Source organism: Juglans regia, chromosome 7 (assembly GCF_001411555.2).
Source record: "Juglans regia cultivar Chandler chromosome 7, Walnut 2.0, whole genome shotgun sequence".
NCBI lineage: Eukaryota > Viridiplantae > Streptophyta > Magnoliopsida > Fagales > Juglandaceae > Juglans > Juglans regia.
The window spans coordinates 20,519,866-20,535,817 of record NC_049907.1 but is presented as its reverse complement, the minus strand read 5'-3'; the positions used below and the strand labels follow the sequence as shown (position 1 = coordinate 20,535,817).

Sequence of the window (15,952 nt, the reverse complement as noted above, 5' to 3'; positions counted from 1 at the left end):
AATTATGAATTTAGAAAGGTTGGTCATTGAGCCATCCTTCATTGTCGATGAAACTAATGTTAATAAACTTATTGAGATCAGTCTGGCTCAGCTTGTTTGACCAACTCACCCGCTGGGATGTGTCCGCCCCCGGTCCGAAGCAGCCGTGCTCATCATATGTTAATTTTTGCCTGATTATTTAAGCACCCCCATTAACGCAACACAATGAAAAATTGAGTTTTATAATGCATGCAGATTTATCAATGTTTGCAAATTTTGTTGTTCTAACAAGGCATATATATATATATATGTATGAGTAATGCTATATGTAGTCGTAAAGTGTGTAAGCGTCGTGCAATCTCTTTGGAAAAGAGTGTGATCTACTATTAAAAAATTATTATTAATTTTCATTTGGGTCTCGTATATATTTACTTTTTTCAAATTGATTGTGTGACGCTTATGCACTCAACTATCATTTATATATATATATATATATGATTATATATAGAGCAATCTCCAACTCGAGAACGGATTGAGGTTATATATCCAAAAGTACTAATTGTGACGAGGTGTTCAATATATGATCAAGGCATAATCAAAAGAGGGGTGAAGTTAACAATATTCATGTGTTTAATTTCTTGTATTATTTCATAGATCAAACGCCTTCGAAAAACTCTCGAGATCAAGAAAAAAAAAAAGAATAAATGAAACTAGAATTAATTTTGTTTTATTTTTGGAAAGAAAAATGATAAACACACGTCATTTTTCACAACATGTTACACAACTATATTTTAAATGAAGAATAATTTAGTAAAATATTTTATAAAAATAACATCACTTTAGAAAAATACCTCACTTCAAAATATGTATTGTGAAATATGTTGTGAAATGTGTTGTACAAAAGTGCATGTAGGGATATCATTGATCGTCATGTGCATGGTATTATATATATTACAAAAGTGCTGAGAGAGAGAGAGAGAGATCTTACTCGGAGCCAACAAAGTTCCATTGATCCCATCCCTTGGGAACAACGACGTGCGAGAAATTGGTAGTGTAAAAAATGACCCTGGAATAAGCTCTCCAAGGCCTTCCCAAGTAGGTTGAACCGCTGCCATGCAACTTGCAATCCTTGAACACAAACCCGTTTGAATCATATGGACCCTCTCTTCCCTGAGCTGTCACATAACCCAACAGACCTTCCTCTACAGCTTCTCCAAAATACGCTATGGAACATTGCTATATATACATGATTAGACATAAACAAATCATTATTATTTGCAAATAATGGTAAATTAAGACAAAAATAAAATAAAATAAAATAAAATACACGATTACCTCAAAAATAGACTGTCCAGCACCGAAGATGAAATCAATGGCACCCTGGATGGTGCATTTCTGGTAGTAATGTCGTCCTTGAACATCCCATAAAGTGTCTTGCAACCCATAAAAGCCACATCGGTAGAACGAAGATTTATCACCGCTAATCATGGCTGCCACCGCCGGTGCTCTAGGGTTACTATTAATTGGATTGTTGTATGTATTCTGTTTAATTATATATGATGCAAAAGCAAAAGCAAAATTGATTAAGATACAGTAATTAAGCAGTTTTCTTGTAGTGATTTTCCATTCAATATTGTAAAAGTAGTACTAGTACAGGCTAGAAATGAGATTATTAATGATTTCTTACTCTAAAGCTCAAACTTTTGGCCACGATATTATCAGCTTGAGAGGTGAAAGTAGGGCTTTGTGCAACGGTGTCGTGATCATCCCATTCAACCCAAGTCTTTCTCTTTCCCCCTCCTTTCAGGATGATGTATGGCTTATCATAAGGGATTATGATCTTCTCTCTACAACCACACACGAACATATTCATCAACAAATTAAGAACTGTATATGCGTATATATATTAATTACACACGCACTTGTCCATCAAATCCAAACAAAATATATATATCATAGAGAACATGAAGTACTACAAGTAATGGGTTGATGTAACATATATTGTAACAGATTAATAAAGCATAGACCGCAATAAAAATGATCAAAAAAAGTTTACCTATAGGTGCCGGCTTTGATCCTAATGCAAATCCAATGCATGTTGTTCGAAGGAACGGCATCTATAGCCGATTGAATGGTGGAGAAGTTGCCATGGCCAGACTGATCCACGAAGAATGTTTGATAAGGCAGCTTCTTCTTCCCTACCTGTCTGTAATGACGTTGGCCATTTGCTGCTAAGCATAAGTACTGATCAAAACCCACCAACAGAGCAATACATGCACAGAAAATCCATGGAAGAAACCCCATGTTTTGAGCGTGGAAGGAACTGTATACGTACTGAAAAATGAAAGATGCCTTTATATATATATATATATATATATATATATATATATATATATGTTATAAGCTGTAGAGACTGCAACTGTGATATGGAATGCTTTTAAGATCATTATCATCATGTATGGCTGAGTTCTGTACTAGTTAAGGTAAGAACTGATTTTAGAGCGGAAACTGGAAAGCGGGAAAGTCAAGAGTCTGTATATGGAACAATGATCAATTATGATTAATTTGTTGATTCTATTCTATTGATCTAAAATATGCTTGCCATATTTATTTATATATATATATAAGGTAAATATCACTCATCATGACAGAGATTCTAATTAATTAACAAGCTGTCGAAATTGCGCATTATGTAATATTTGCGTGAGATTCATAATATGGGTCTTTCTAATGTCATGCATGTGATATTACAATCGTGTGTGTGTATGTATGTATGTATTGTCCAGATCAGCTTCATGCAGCCATAGGCTTATAAGATACAAGTGATTTACTATATTTGATCTCCAAGAGGAGCACTAGTCTCATGAATGTATAAATCTTGTATTTTGCATCATGTATATCTAAAATAACCAATTATTCTTGTATTTTACATCATGTATATCTAAAATAGCCAATTATCTATCAAAAAAGGAGTTCCAATTAATGCATCATGCATGTATTTTATCTTCATTTTACATTTTGCTACAGTGATCCCTGATCTACATTTAGTTGGCACTATTCATCTATGTAAATTCTTATAATTTTTACTCATTTCTCTTTCCACTTTGTCTTCCTAATCTCAACACTTGCTAGATGAAATGGGCTTTAATATTTTGCTAGATGCATAACTAGGAATGAAATGATTTCTATGCATCTAATATTTCTAATTTTGTTTTTATTTTGATTTAATTTTTAATTTCTTTTTGCTTATAATTTTTTATTGTGTATAGGACGAAATTATATTATATTTTGTATGAGTAGATATTGCAAATATCAAAAGATATAGAGATATTACAAATTTATTGATAGTTAGAAAGAATATTTGAGATTAATAAAATATTTTAAAAAAATAAAACTTAAAAGATATGTTGAAAAAAATAGACAAACTAATGTATAGTATATTATAAAAGTCAATAGTTAATTTTTTTTTTTAAATGTGAATTTTGGTGATGTATTGTGAAGAAATTAAATATACACAAACCATTGGGAGTGTTGAGCATTGACCCCATTTGAAAGGTTAGTGTATATAACATGGAAGTTCTAAGAATTTGAGAAGATTTGAATCTGTAAAATAAACTATCAGAATTCTTCCATAGGCAAGAAATTTACACATAAAATGAGTATCTTAAAATATTTTTTGAGTAATTAGTGTTACTCAAAAAATTTATACAAATAACAATAAATGTAGTAGGATATACCTTATATTTCTAAATTTCTCTAAATCTGAAACTCCAAATTCAAATAAGAACTTGAGAGAATCTCTTTTATCTCAAATAATGTTTTGTGGATGTTTATCTTAATTTAATGAAGTTTATGCAATGTCAATCTGTTTGGTTTGGTGGCCAAACTATAGAACTCATAAATATGAATCAAAGAATGAGAAATGATATTTGCAGTTAGAGTGCGCAAATATCACACATTATTTTTGAAAAAGTGAGTAAATATAAGGCTTATATAAAAAATTAATTTTTCATATGGACTCCACTCTTATTTAGAGGTGTTACTTGCAACATACGATGCGGGGCACCCCCTCCCCGCCCTGCATGGGACGGGTGTGGGGTTTTCTCCCTCGGCACTCACCCCTATGGTGCGGGGGTGGGATACCCCTTCCGGGTACCGGGGTGCGGGGGGTGGATATCCTATATGTCCGCCCCCTGCCCCCCCAAACACAAATGGGCCATGGGCCCAGAAGCTGTTTTGGGTCCAAAATGGCCCATTTCAGTGTTTTTGGGATATTTTGGGCCCAAAAATAAAAATATGTATAATTTTTTAAATAGAAATAAATTGAACTTACAATAAAAAAATACAAATTAAGAGAAAAAAGATTAAAGAAGTACTACTAATAGTATAATACTCCTAAGTTCTAACTCCTAAGTTATTACAATTTACAATAATAAAATTTATAATAAAACTATAATAACTAAACTATTACAATAATACAAATTAAGAGAAAACAATTACAAAATTACAAACATAAAAGGGACATTGTGATTGTATCAATATTACAAAGAACTGAATATGTAAAATCTAAATAAAATTGAACATAAATGATAAAAGTGACAAAGGGGAACTTTGAACTTTGGCTTTGACATTTGGGGCAGGTGGAAATAGAATTTAGTGCTGCCTACTGTAAATCGCGAGATCATAAAATTTGAAACATTAATAATTGAATAGGAATATAGATTAGAATTATAAACAAGAAACAAATTAAAAAATTACAAATTAAAACCTGACTAACCAAGATGAGATGAGGATCATGTGACATTGAGAATATATCATTTGAATCTTGGCTTGGAATTAGAATTGGGGCTTGAGGTGCACATATGACTATATGACAGTAAGATTATAAAAACAATTAGATACTAAAAATTATATAAATACGAAAAAATAAATTAAGGGATAATACAAATTGTAGTATGTACAAACCTATGGCAAATGAAAATGGTGGATCGAGGTCCAATATGGTTAAGTTATACTACAATAGAGGTAGAGGTCGTATTATGTATGACTACAACAATTAAATTTGAAATAAATAACAATGAAATGCATATAAATCAAAATAATAAAATGAAATCAACGATTACCAGATCTAGGTTGATTAACACCTTCCTCCTCGTCGACCTCATTAAAGTCAAGAACATCCGGAACATGAATTTGAGTCATTTTGATCCAATTCTGCTTGCAAATCAATGCCTCCATAGGGGACAAAGAACTCCGGAATGGATCCATTATGCGTCTTTCAATGCTAAAGATCGACTCTGAGGCTACGATGCTAATAAGGATGACCAAAATATTACAAGCTACATCTCCAAGAATGTGATACTTTAGGACATTGATCTTCCACTAAGCTAATATATCAAACCCTTCTATATATTGGAGAAGATCACCTACCAAATATCAGTCTACTTCCGACTTCGCCTCTATAATTTGATGGACTAGTTAGGGGTTCTATGAGAGGCTTTGGGCCCACACCAATCTACGCTTTTTCCCCATCCTGACTTTTGGAGGAGGCGCTGGGGTAGGTGGAGGTGTAGGTGCGCTACCACCCCTAATCACGGTAAACTCATTAAACAATCTATCGAGAATGTCTCTAACCATGCCCCCAATAGGCTCCGCCCATGCAGCCCTGTGCACAAATCTCAAACATATACCATGCCATTAATCTTGAGCTGGGGGTCAAGAACAACAGTCAAATATGACAAAATATTTTGCCTACTCAAATTCCCCAATACTTGTCATATTTGACCCTCATCATCAATGTCATCTCCCGCATCTTAATATGGTCACTCATACACATATCATCTAATTCTTCTTTCACCCTACATATTTGTTGAGTGAACTCATTAGATGTAGGGTACAAAGAACCATATATTTCCAATATCACAACGTAGAAAAGACTCAAAAAATTTACAAAGATAGCAACCACCTCCCAATCATCATCAATAGGCTTTCCTAATTCTTCGTGCTCATCAAAATATCTGACATATTAGATGTCTTCATCACCCTATAATTCAAAACTGCCTTATATTTTTAGGCCGCCTCCAACATCAAGAATGTTGAGTTCCATCTTGTAGGGATATCAGTATAAAGGCCTTTATTGGATGTTATGCTCGCACTCCTTGCAGCAACTTCGAATTTCTTTAATCTAGCAAGAAAAGATCTCACAAATCTCACAGCTATTTTGACTCGTGCAACCAAGTCATCAATATCTTTCAAGCCATCATACATAATTAAATTTAAACTATGTGCAGCACATCTAACATGCAAACAAACACCACCCAAGATTGTCTTATTCGCCTCTTTAAGATAAGGCTTAAGATATTCCAATGCGGCATCGTTAGACGAGACATTATTAACTGTAACCGTCAAAACCAGTGCCAACTCCCACTCATTTATTGCGGCCTCTAAGGCCTTTCCAATCATCTCACTCTTATGATTGGAAATTAGACAAAATTTTACAATTTTTTTTTATGTAGTGTCTAATCAAAATCAATGAAATGTACAGTCAAAGACATGTAATTAGAATTTTGGATGGATGTCCAAGTATCGGTAGTGAGACAAACAACTTGTCCCGCCAATTGGCCCCTCAACAAATCTTTCTCATTTTGGTAATGTTTTTTAATATTATTTGCCACAATGTAGTGAGAAGGAATATTAAACATAGGTTCCAAGCAACTGGAATATTTTTGGAACCCTTTCCTCTCCACAAACTGAAAAAGTAGTTCGTTCATGATAACTATATGAGCTAACTTTCTTCTACACTTATCGTGATCATACTTAGTATACTCCTTCAACATAGAACCCCCACCTACTCCTATCCACCTTTTTCTTAGTCCAATCTCTAGTCTAAATTGATTATTCTCTTGTAAGGATCTTAATATTGGACTCTTCTTGCATTGTTCTTCTAAGTGCACATTTAACTGTGATATATCATGTTTCCTATAATGACATAAATAGTTTACCACAATGGTTACACTTTGTTTGGGGGTTATTGGGGTCACCACTCTCTAGTTTGGTAAAGTGAGATCAAACTATGAAAACATGTTTATTGTTTTGTGTGTGCTTGGGGGCAGGGAAAGATTCTGTGAGGTTAGGACTAGGGTCCATAGGGTTAGTGCTTGGTGTATGGTTAGGTGTTAGGATAGACCCGGTATGAGTAGGGGAGCTATCACTAAAATAAGATGGAGTAGAGGAAGACATTCTCCAAAACAAGTAACAAAACTGAAATTAAAACAAAAACATGCCATTAACATCAACAATCAACATATAGGGATCAACAATCAAAACATGCTATTAACCTTTTCATTATTATAATTTGTTTTATAAAATAAGCATGCACAATCAAATTTCAAGCAAAAGCCAAAAGCTATTGGTCAAATTAAACCTCCTGGTGTAGAGGTCACAAATTTGATTTTTCATTCCACTTTTTATTTTTATTTTTATTTTCTGTTTTTGAGACTTTGATCAGTAGAATCTAGTAGCCTAATATTAGAGTAAATGCCTTGTCTATGCAGGTTCATTTCATTGTGGCAGCTTGTGAGAATATGATAAGTGGAATGGGTACGAGGCCTGGAGACATTGTTACCGCATCAAGTAGAAAGGCCATTGAGGTATAGGTTCTCTGGTTTGTGAAGAGATTGAACACGCAGTAACCAACTTATGAGAGGTTTCATTTTTATACTAACAAAATAATGAGAGGCTCATTCTCATTGGATTGCATCAAATTTTAAAATTATTTTTATTCAAGGAGTCAAGCATTTCACAGATTGGAAGAAAAACTTCATCTTGAAGTTCTTTATTCATTATTGTATCAGGTCCTATTGGGTAATGAATGAGTAGTAGACCTGGTTCAAACTCAATTGGGATCATAATTAAGAAATCCATCATATTTTGTTTTGGTTTATAATTATTTTTCTGGTTTTTATATATAGTTTGCACATAAGTACTTAATTTTGATATGGTAGCTATTGTAGCTATATTCAAACTTAAATCCAAAAGAAAATCAACTAGGACTTATTTTTTAGGGTTTTGAAATTCAGATTAGAACCCTAAACTAATTTAGGGTTTCAATCCAAAATCCTAAATTAATTTAGGGGTTTCAATCTTTTCAAAACCCACAAAATCACTATCATAGATTCACACACATCAATGATCAAAACACATGCACAATCGAGTCTCCACAACACACAATTCATAAACATACAATCCCATCCTTCAACTCCAGTTAAATCTCATCATTCTCAATGTTTTCAATTTTGTACCGTACAGGCCGGTACTGTCGAAATTTTCCGTATTGGTCGCTGGGACGGTATAGATACTATATATGTTTCGTAGTACCTCAATTTCAGCCTGTACCGGCCTATATTTTAGCCTTCAGTTTTTTTTTTTCAAATTACAAGCTTATTTTTTGACCTCCAATTCAGATTAGGCTATTTAAAATTTATATATGTGTATTTATATATAATTTATTCATATATCGACTATCTCGAAATGGTACCGTTACCGAAATATTTTGTTACAGTGCCTTGACCGGTACAATATTCAAAACATTGATCCTTCCTCCAATCTCCATTCCATAACTCAACAAAAAATAAAATAAGCATAATCGAAGAGCTATTAGATTCGATTCTTACCTTCGGTGACAGAGATGCAGATGGACGGCGATGGCGTAGTGCATACGACGATGACGTTGGACGGAGAGAGAGAGAGAGAGAGAGAGAGAGAGAGAGAGAGATTTCACAAAAAGGGAGGGGGGGAGTCGGGGCTCTTAACATATGACCAGAACGATGTCGTTTTGTTTATGACAAAACAACGTTGTTTGGTCATATGTTATTAAGTTTAAAAAAAAAAAAATCCAGGCATGTAACGACGTCATTTAGTCATATACAAAACGATATCATTTTATGCCTGATTTTTGTTTAATATATATAAATACATATATAATTATTTATATTACATATATAAGCAAGGAGGGAGAAACATGGAGTGGGGCTGGGCCTCCTCTGTCCCCCGCCTCCGCTAGAGGCCTCAAATGCGAGCGGGGCCACCCGCTCCCGCATTTGCAGCACGGGGTTGGGGGTGGGGCAGCGGGGGCCTGCTACCCACTCCTACTATTTAAAAAAAAAAAAAAAATTAAACGATACTTGCACAATTTATAACTATAACTAATATTAATGTTAAAGAATTACCTACGTGCAAACAAATTATACAACTCTTTTTTTCTTTTATAGGAATACGTACGCACAGAGAACAAAGCATGTGCTCTTCTATTTTCTTCTTCGATCCATATTGCCCTTAAAATTAAAGCATACGGGCTATATATATTCATTGTTGTTTTGTGTTTAGAAGAGATCAGTTATACGTTGTAGGGTTTAATCCATGAAAGTGAGTGTGTCCTACAAATTGTACTTTCCACTCCAATTACGAGCCTGTTTGGTTTTACGTAGTTTTCAAATTATTTCATTTCATTTTATTTTATTTTATTTTAATATTTAAATATTATTTAAATATAAATATATTTTAATTTCAACTTTTCAATTTGTTTATTTTAAAAAATAAAACAAAAGAGATAGGCCATTCTGTAGGATGTATATATATATATATATAAAAATATATAATACGTCTCATATTATATATAGGACAAAAAACACTAATTTGAATCTATACGTCCTAGAAATAATTGGGGTTCCTCACTCATCCAAAATTAAAGAAACACATCTACTAAATAATATTGGACATTTTGAGACGACCTCTGACAAATCACCATATATAATCATAATAGTTATCCAGGTTGGCAGCTGCAGGCTATTAAAATCATAATCCAGATCATGATGAATTTTGGATTTCTAAAACGGGTTTTCATGTAAATTTCAATATTATTCGTCTAATAATTAATTGGAATTTTTTTCTTTTTCATTGGCTAATATTCCAATATAACAATATTCCGATATTGTTTTTCATCTTACTTTTTTTTTTTTTCTTTGAAATATGCTTATATCAATATGTATGGCTGAGAATAACAAGACGTAGGATGAACATAATTTTAACATCCATTTAAGTTAATTTATCGTGTTACTGTATCTTGTGGAGACATCTTTTGAGTATCAAGAAGGATTAGAAGAAAGAAACGGTACATCTTTTGTGTTGATTCATTTGGATTTACAGTGAGTCAATCGGATTTAGACAAGTTTATATGTATTCATGATATTTTTATCTTTCTCACTCTATGATTGATTGTACAGATAGATTTTTCTAATGAAGTTATATCAAAATCATATTATTACACGCATTAATATAATATACTAATAACATCCATAATATAAGGAATGTATCTTTTTTTTATAAGCTACTTTCTAAATATGAAGATGAAGAACCAGGAATTTCTGCAATATACATCAACTCCGGAATTCCTAATGGATCTGGCTGAGTTTTACCAATTCCCTAAATGCCGAATTCAGGAGTTCTTCATTTCTTCGAGTATTGATCTTCACTCTTTAATTAGTATGGAATTCTTATAACTAACATAAAGGTTATTTGATTCTTCACAATTTGAAAACTTTTGGTTTTAAAGATTTGTAAATGTATTGAAACTTAGACAGCTAAATTCATAACGATTACCCAAATAGTAAAGAAATATAGCATTCAGGAAGGCAGGCAGCATGCAAATAAGAGACGAGAACAGACCACCACAATTCAAGTAGTCATGCATTGTGGAGGACATAATTAATACACAATACAAAACTTAGACAGCTAAATTCATAACCCGATTCCAATAACAATCTATCGCAAAAGATCCAAGTGAAAAGCTAAAGCAAGTTATCTTAAGTTTTAACTGCAATGTAACAAAATCAAAATGTAATTTAAATTGCATGCGGACTCTCCTCAACATTCTCATTCTTTTTCTAGAAAAAAAAGGGCCGCCCTATGGATATCAATATTTGATGGGAGCAATAATTTCTAGATGGGAGCCAAGTTTCTCCTCGGCTGCCTTCTCAGCTTTGACCCTCAGTTTTGTCAATTGCTTCTTTCTCTCATAAGCAACCTGAGACCTCTCCTTTCTCTTCCTCTCAAGCTCCTGCAGAGTTAATCGGCATAACAAATGTTATAAACGCTAATGGGAAGCATTCGCAAGCTATTATAACTAATGAAAGGGTAATGAATATGGAAAACCATGCAAATGATATTAAGAGATTGTCTATTTGATTTTCTAAATAAATGATCCATCGGATATCCAAAATCCAAACTCTAAAAAGTAATCAACTGACTTCTTGATTTTCTAAGTGAATGAATGGATCCCTCCGATATCCAAACTCGAAATAGTAATACTATCAATTTATCAAACAAATGCTCAAGAACTACAGCAGAGGCAAAGTAAAGTGACCTTTCTCAATATTAGAAGTATAATAGCACCCAGGGGTAATCGCGAGTCAATTAAACTTCCAAGTTTGTTCAACTGAGGATTTTCTAAAATTCAAGTTTGAAAGCAAAAATTCAAGCTATACATTTATGCCTAAAAGCAGTACAGAGCGCCCAATCATACAGGAAACTAGGCATACAACACTTGATAATTACAAAACTTTTCCAAAAATAAATTTAACCACTAATTTAAAATTATTTTAATAATTTCTTTTAATGATATTGGAAACAATGAAAAAAAGGGACAACCTCAAGTCAAGTGTCAAAGAAGTAGCATGGAATGACAGTAGTGAACATGATGTGATGAAAGCACATCCCTTAGACTGAGCCTTACCATGTTACAAATCTTTTTGATCAGTGAGCCTTACTATATTACAAATTACACGAGAAATCTCAAAAGATTAACCGCCCAATAATTTTTCCGATAATAAATTAATCTGGCTATCAAATTATCATACCATATACAATCAAAGATTAAGTTTAAGGAAAGCACAACTGCTCATATGTTTGCTACATGATATCCCAAGAATAATCTAGACGGCTACCATTGTATGACAAAAACAAAAGCAATTAATGCCTACAGTGTATGACAAAACTATCATCTAATTCTTTTTTTAAAGGTAAAACTAACATCTAATTATGAAGGTAAACCAACAAAAAATTACGCAAAGACCAAAAGGAAAAGGCAGCAAATTAATTCACGAACTCTCACCTTGATAGTTTCATAGTGGTTCCATCCAACCTCGGAAGAAAGCTTGCCCAACAAGCAGTACTTGTGCCCTGCTTGAAGCCTCAAAACCCTGATTTTTCAAAACCCAGAGGTAACAATAATTTTTTTATGAGTAATATAAAAAATCATGATATTTGAAAACCATCAAATCACATGAGGTTCAAATTAAAATAAAAACTCCAGTAGAAAAGAAAAACTTACTTGAGAGCATCAGGAATGACCATCCGCTTTATCTTATCGTACGGAGGTGGAATCCCCTCACAGGCCTTCAATCGAGCAAGTGCTGCTGCTCCACGCTTGGTCTTGTGTGGAATCATGCTACAAACAACAACAAAAATTTTAATTTGGCACACAACTCAAAGGAGCCAACGCATCTATAACAAAAGGGAAGGAGCCATCAACGAGAAAAAAATAAAGACAAATGGGTTTCGAATTTTCTTAGCCAATCGTCTACCAAATAAAAGAACCAAAAACCATCTATAACCATAATCCAATGCAAGACTTTTAAAATTATCATTGATATAAAGAAACATTTTCTCTAAATAAAAATACGGACAGAAATATATATTTTTGATTGGCACCGGGTGTCTAAAGGAATTTTTCGCAAGTTCGCCTTGAATAATTCAAGGAAAATTCGACCAGTTCGACTAGAGATTGTTTGCACCCAATGAGATTTGAACGTTGTTAAGCTTTGCCTATTTTTGTGAATAAAATTTCTTGATTACCAATAAAAAAAAAAAAAAAGCTTTGAACGTTGGACTTGAAGGTAGCATACCACCAAGGCCAAAGCCTTTACCACCTGAGCCAACCCGGGTTATACAGACAGAAATATATCGAGGAACATACCCACGAATGGTGCGCCAGAGGATCTTAGCAGGGGCACGGAAGTGGATGGGGCCATGGGAAGGCTTGGTGTTCATGCGCTTACGGAGGAACCTCATGTACTTCATCTTCTGGCGGACCAAACCACCAGAGATGGCGATCTCCTCACACCGCACTACCACCACCTTCTGCCCGTTCAGCAGCTCCTTCGCTATGATCGAAGCCAGACGACCCAGCATGTGATGCCGCGCGTCCACCACTACGCGCTTCGCGCAGATACCCGAGCCCGACACCATCTCTGCCTCTCTCTCTCTCTGTGAAGCGGCTGAGTTTTTAGGGTATGGGAGATGAGCGTGCGAGTAACAGAGGTTAGGGTTTTGAGGGGATTATAAATGCGCGTAATGCGTTGAGGTTTGGATTGGGTAGTTTTCGGGTGTACGTGTTTACTGTGATTTGGATGGGCTTTCGATAGGAATCGACGACTAGGATGTACCAGAAAATAGAGAGGCTCTCTGTATTGGGCCAATAGCTTGGACTCAAAAAACTTGGATTTCACGCCATTAGGATTGGCCCAATAGTTTAATACGACGAAGTATTTCTTTATCCACAATAGAACTAAAAAATAAAAAATAGATTCTTAGAAAATTAATCATGAATTGTTAATAATATTTTTAAAGAAAAATTCTATTCATCATCCTTATATCACATACTGATTTTTATTTTTTAATTTTTTTAATTTTTTTCTTTTAACAGATGTGTAATGTAAAAATGATGAATAGAAAAACTCATTACTGAATATAAATTATTTTTCAAAATTTTATTTTCAAGTTTCTATATTTTCTTTAGATAAAAACGACTTGTTTAGCTGACTTTCCTTCTAAGAAAATTTAAAATTTAAAAATAAAATAAAAAGTGAGTACTGGTGAATTGTTAAGGAAGTGATTTCTAGTTTTAAATGTTTAAATGAGGGAGCAAAAAATGTTTAAAAGAAAAATGAAAAAAAAGTACAATTGTACTGGTGGTAACTTTTCGGGGGCAAAATCATGGAGAGTAATAACACCCTTTATGTTTCATTGCACAACATTCTATAATAATAATAATAATAATAATATTTTCATATTTAATAATTAAAAAATGATTTAAGATTTTCATTTACGCACCAATTATTTAATGTAACGCTATAAAAGATAATAGTTTAATAGAGGATGAATAGTTATTTTCTAAACCTAAAGAGTTGAAAGGGTGCGACTCTAATGCTTATTCGGTAGGCGGCGATCAGAATACCTACGTCCAACCTTCGAATCACCATCTTTATATGGTCGCTCTTGGGATCATCCCTGATTCCCGATAGGAGACCTACAGCACATGGATGGAAGCATGATGAGAGAAAGTGATGTGAAATGTCCCATATCCCAAATGGCAGTGACCCCCATGCACCCACAACATGCTACAATAAAGAGGATGAAAGATCAAAGTAAAAGAGGATCCAATGTTTGAAACTGTTTTGTAATCCTTGTTCTCTCCACCACAAAGAGCCATGCATAAACTTGCTTGGGCATCGGATCTTGCTGATCCTGGCCGGCGAGCTTTCGAATCTGAGACCTTTTATATATATATATTTTCAGGAACCCTCTATAGATGGACCGTTGATGCTCGATAAACTATGCTAACGTTGCTATGTATACATACCAAAAGTACGTATTATATATCATTGGCAGATCAAAGATATCCAAGCAAAGGGTGGTACAAAATAATTTTGAAAGGATGACAGTACAAGCTGCAAGGTTCTATTTTAACTATTATTCCAGTTGCAAAAACAACATAGAGATGACAAATCTGTGTTCTAAAATTATTGCAAGCAATCTAGGTACAAATTGTGTCGCCACAATCCACAACTCCAGGCTGCCTTGGTGTAAAAGCGGATGCCGACAACTAAACCCAAGATTGCGAGGGGAATAAGGAACTGGAGCCTGGAGGAGCTTGACAATGAATTCAGATGTCTTGTCCTTGATCGTAATGAGGCTGGTTTGGAGGCTTGTACGTGGTCTGGATGGTTGAGGCATCAATCTCTCCAACATAGTACTCATTCATCATTTCTCTGGCACTATCGCTGTGACCTACATCCTCAAAATCATCGGTTACATCCTTCCCCATGTAAAATTTCAAGTTATTTGTAACGTACAGAATATCCAATTAGAGAGTCTGTTTGAAAAAAAGATGTTTGAAAAAAGAGTCTGGACTTTCCAAAGGGTCTCTGGCTTTTCCATAACTACTCTGCACAACTCATGTTCAAATCCAACAAAGGTAGCCTCACGAAATCATCCAATGTATGCTCATCTGGTCTGGACTGCAAAAGCCATGGAAGATTAATTAACTGAGATATTGCCAACTGATATAACTAGTACTAAAAAATCATCAACAAAATAAATGGCCTTGGTTCATGTTGCAAGGGCCGGATAAGTCTTAAATTCTAGAAAAATGCTACAAATACTGCATTTTCATCAAATTCCCATCCTTCTATGATGAAGTGACATTCATCAACCTTTGAATTTGTTATTTTAAAAATATAAGTGCTGATCTTATAGTTGATGGATAATGCTACATCAGCACATTGTGATAAGAATAAGATGAGTGTATATATAACATAATTATAAGTTTTGGTCTTCTAGGAATTAAAAGAAAAAGCAATAATAAAAGACAAAGGAAAAAAACACGCTTCCAAATAGCACTAAAACTAGTTAAGCTAAGCTTTTTGAAACTTTAGTAACGGCAATAATAAGATCTTTTAGTAACTAGTGCCAAGGAAAGGGATGCAACTGCTAACAACCAGGAGTCAGAAGTTCCATGCCAGATGGTCAGGTTGATGTTTGTTCCGGCAGGCTTGAATTTAGTGATTCTCAGTGCCAAAAACCAAAAATAAGTCAAGTTCCACCATATAAAGAGATGAGTAGAAGCATATCAGATTGT

General features: G+C 34.1%; 2 protein-coding genes across 2 annotated transcripts; both read right to left on the bottom strand.

Annotated features, from left to right (window-relative positions):
• Positions 1 to 10: 10 nt before the first annotated feature.
• On the bottom strand, positions 11 to 5,247 carry LOC109003419 (probable pectinesterase 29). Its single transcript, XM_018981530.1, has 7 exons — positions 5,103 to 5,247; positions 4,757 to 4,845; positions 2,036 to 2,223; positions 1,667 to 1,826; positions 1,315 to 1,521; positions 968 to 1,215; positions 11 to 170 (listed from the first exon to the last, which is right to left on the bottom strand). The coding sequence occupies exons 1-7, from the start codon at positions 5,245 to 5,247 to the stop codon at positions 11 to 13; spliced, it is 1,197 nt and encodes a 398-aa protein (XP_018837075.1).
• A 5,436-nt stretch (positions 5,248 to 10,683) lies between these two features.
• On the bottom strand, positions 10,684 to 13,388 carry LOC109003420 (60S ribosomal protein L13a-2-like). Its single transcript, XM_035692357.1, has 4 exons — positions 13,010 to 13,388; positions 12,365 to 12,481; positions 12,146 to 12,233; positions 10,684 to 11,092 (listed from the first exon to the last, which is right to left on the bottom strand). Exons 1-4 carry the CDS (start codon positions 13,279 to 13,281, stop codon positions 10,949 to 10,951), a joined length of 621 nt encoding a protein of 206 aa, XP_035548250.1. The 5' UTR covers positions 13,282 to 13,388; the 3' UTR covers positions 10,684 to 10,948.
• Positions 13,389 to 15,952: the final 2,564 nt, after the last annotated feature.

What these genes read in the sequence shown, in the direction of transcription:
- LOC109003419 (XM_018981530.1), bottom strand. Translation starts at nt 5,247, where the DNA reads ATGGATCCATTCCGGAGTTCTTTGTCCCCTATGGAGGCATTGATTTGC. An exon ending in TGTTAATCAACCTAGATCTG is followed by an intron (nt 4,846 to 5,102) that starts GTAATCGTTGAT and finishes ACTGTCATATAG; the next exon opens with TCATATGTGCACCTCAAGCC. An exon ending in ATCAAAGCCGGCACCTATAG is followed by an intron (nt 1,827 to 2,035) that starts GTAAACTTTTTT and finishes GTGTGGTTGTAG; the next exon opens with AGAGAAGATCATAATCCCTT.
- LOC109003420 (XM_035692357.1), bottom strand. Translation starts at nt 13,281, where the DNA reads ATGGTGTCGGGCTCGGGTATCTGCGCGAAGCGCGTAGTGGTGGACGCG. An exon ending in GTCATTCCTGATGCTCTCAA is followed by an intron (nt 12,234 to 12,364) that starts GTAAGTTTTTCT and finishes TTGAAAAATCAG; the next exon opens with GGTTTTGAGGCTTCAAGCAG. An exon ending in ACCACTATGAAACTATCAAG is followed by an intron (nt 11,093 to 12,145) that starts GTGAGAGTTCGT and finishes TTAACTCTGCAG; the next exon opens with GAGCTTGAGAGGAAGAGAAA.